General features: G+C 44.1%; 1 protein-coding gene across 3 annotated transcripts in view; it reads left to right on the top strand.

The window, feature by feature from the left end:
* UBE4B (ubiquitination factor E4B) overlaps positions 1-1,914 on the top strand; it is a 180,090-nt gene that overhangs the window by 76,926 nt on the left and 101,250 nt on the right. For all 3 annotated transcript variants that reach the window (XM_011996626.1, XM_011996625.1, XM_011996624.1), the window contains exon 3: positions 759-894. In XM_011996626.1, the coding sequence (XP_011852016.1) occupies positions 759-894 (136 nt within the window). The remainder of the gene's footprint in view (positions 1-758; positions 895-1,914) is intronic.

The raw sequence follows: 1,914 nt of genomic DNA, 5'->3' as shown, positions 1-1,914 counted from the left end.
GGGATTATAGGCATGAGCCACCATGCCTGGTCTCATTAACATTTTATTATACTCGCTTTATCACACATTTTTCTGTAGGTTTATTAATACATCCTTTTGTTGTTTTTGAGATGGAGTCTTGCTCTGTCACCTGGGCTGGAGTGCGTGTTGTGATCTTGGCTCACTGCAACCTCTTCCTCCCAGATTCAAGGGATTCTCCTGCCTCAGCTTCCTGAGTAGCTGGGATTATAGGCGCCCAGCTAATTTTTGTATTTTTAGTAGAGATGAGGTTTCACCATGTTGGCCAGGCTGGTCTCGAACTCCCAACCTCAGGTTGTCCATCTGCCTTGGCCTCCCAAAGTGCTGGGATTCCAGGCATGAGCCACTGCAATGGCCTGGTTTATTAATATCTCTTCTTTTGGGTGCATTCCAAGGATTTTTCTGGACTATCATGGAAGTTAATTTATGTTTCTGATTTGTGTTTTGGACCATAGTTTGAATTGGTGCAAGAGAGGTGATGAGGGGTGAGTTTTAGGCATTAGGGGTAGCTCTGTTACCAACCTCATATGAAGTATATTGATAACTTATGATTTCTTAGTGATGTTCCTATGATTTTATTATTGTTTCCAGCTTTTTATATAATCTTCTGATAGAAATTCCTCGGTTGCTGCAATGTCATGACAGTGTGACTGCAGACTGTGCGTGTTTACTGTTGCTATTACAAATAACTTGAACATTATTTCCCATGGGGCTTCATCCTTCCTGTGTTTTCTGTTTAGGAGTAGCCCATCGAAGCCAGAGCAGTGAAGGAGTCAGTTCTCTCAGCAGCTCGCCCTCTAATAGCCTTGAAACGCAATCTCAGTCTCTCTCACGTTCCCAGAGCATGGATATCGATGGTGTCTCATGTGAGAAAAGGTAAAATGAAGCCAGTTTTCTAATATGCTCTTTTATTTAGGGAAAGAGAAAGATCCATTCACTTTAGTCTCTGGTCCATAGTCAGAAATGCCAGCTGGAGACCCATGCCAGTCCTTAGCAAATTAGGGTCAAACGTATTACATTTAAAGATTTTGTATTATTCAGAGATGTTCTTCATACTTTTGTTGTTGAGACAGAGTCTCACTCTTGTCACCCAGGCTGGAGTGCAGTGGTATGATCAGGGCTCACTGCAAACTCCGCCTCCCAAGTTCAAGTGATTCTCCTGCCTCAGCTACCTGAGTAGCTGGGATTACAGGTGTGTGCCACCATGCCTGACTAATTTTTATATTTTAGGTAGAGACAGGGTTTCACCTGTTGGCCAGGCTGGTCTCAAACTCCTGGCCTCAAGAGATCTGCCTGCCTCAGCCTCCCAAAGAACTCTGATTACAGGCATGAGCCACCGTGCCTGGCCCACTGTGCTTGTGTGTTAAATGTCTTTTATGAAATAATGGTGTAGTCAGTTAAAAAAAGAAATCTGTTGTTCTCATTTTGTAAATATAAAGTTGGCAAGCATATGCCTCTCCCTAAAACTTTTACTGATTAGTGAAATTTAAAAGTTTGGAATATTTTAGACAGGGAAGCCAAATACCCTGTTTGCTTCATAAGGATCAGGGTGTCTTGAAATAGCCCTCCTGTGTTGCATATGTGCCAAAAATGGGTGATAAGGGTGGCTGAGGTATTGATTCCTTTCGTGGTTGAGCAAGTCAGACTCCTTGGACCTGGCTCCTCTCGCCTCAAGCAGTGCCCTCAGTTCGTGTCAGTGGGCTAAACAGATGAAAAGGGGAATTAAGTCCGGGCTCGATGGCTCATGCCTGTGATCCTAGCACTTTGGGAGGCCGAGGCAGGCAGATCACTTGAGGTCAGAAGTTCAAGACCAACCTGGAAACCCTATCTCTACTCAAAATACAAGAAATTAACTGGGCCTGGTGACGGGCACCTGTAATCCCAGCTACTGGGGAG

This window comes from Mandrillus leucophaeus, unplaced genomic scaffold, assembly GCF_000951045.1.
Source record: "Mandrillus leucophaeus isolate KB7577 unplaced genomic scaffold, Mleu.le_1.0 Scaffold52, whole genome shotgun sequence".
In the NCBI taxonomy this organism is placed as follows: domain Eukaryota; kingdom Metazoa; phylum Chordata; class Mammalia; order Primates; family Cercopithecidae; genus Mandrillus; species Mandrillus leucophaeus.
The sequence above is the reverse complement of the archived record's forward strand: the minus strand, read 5'-3'. Positions and strand labels throughout refer to the sequence as shown.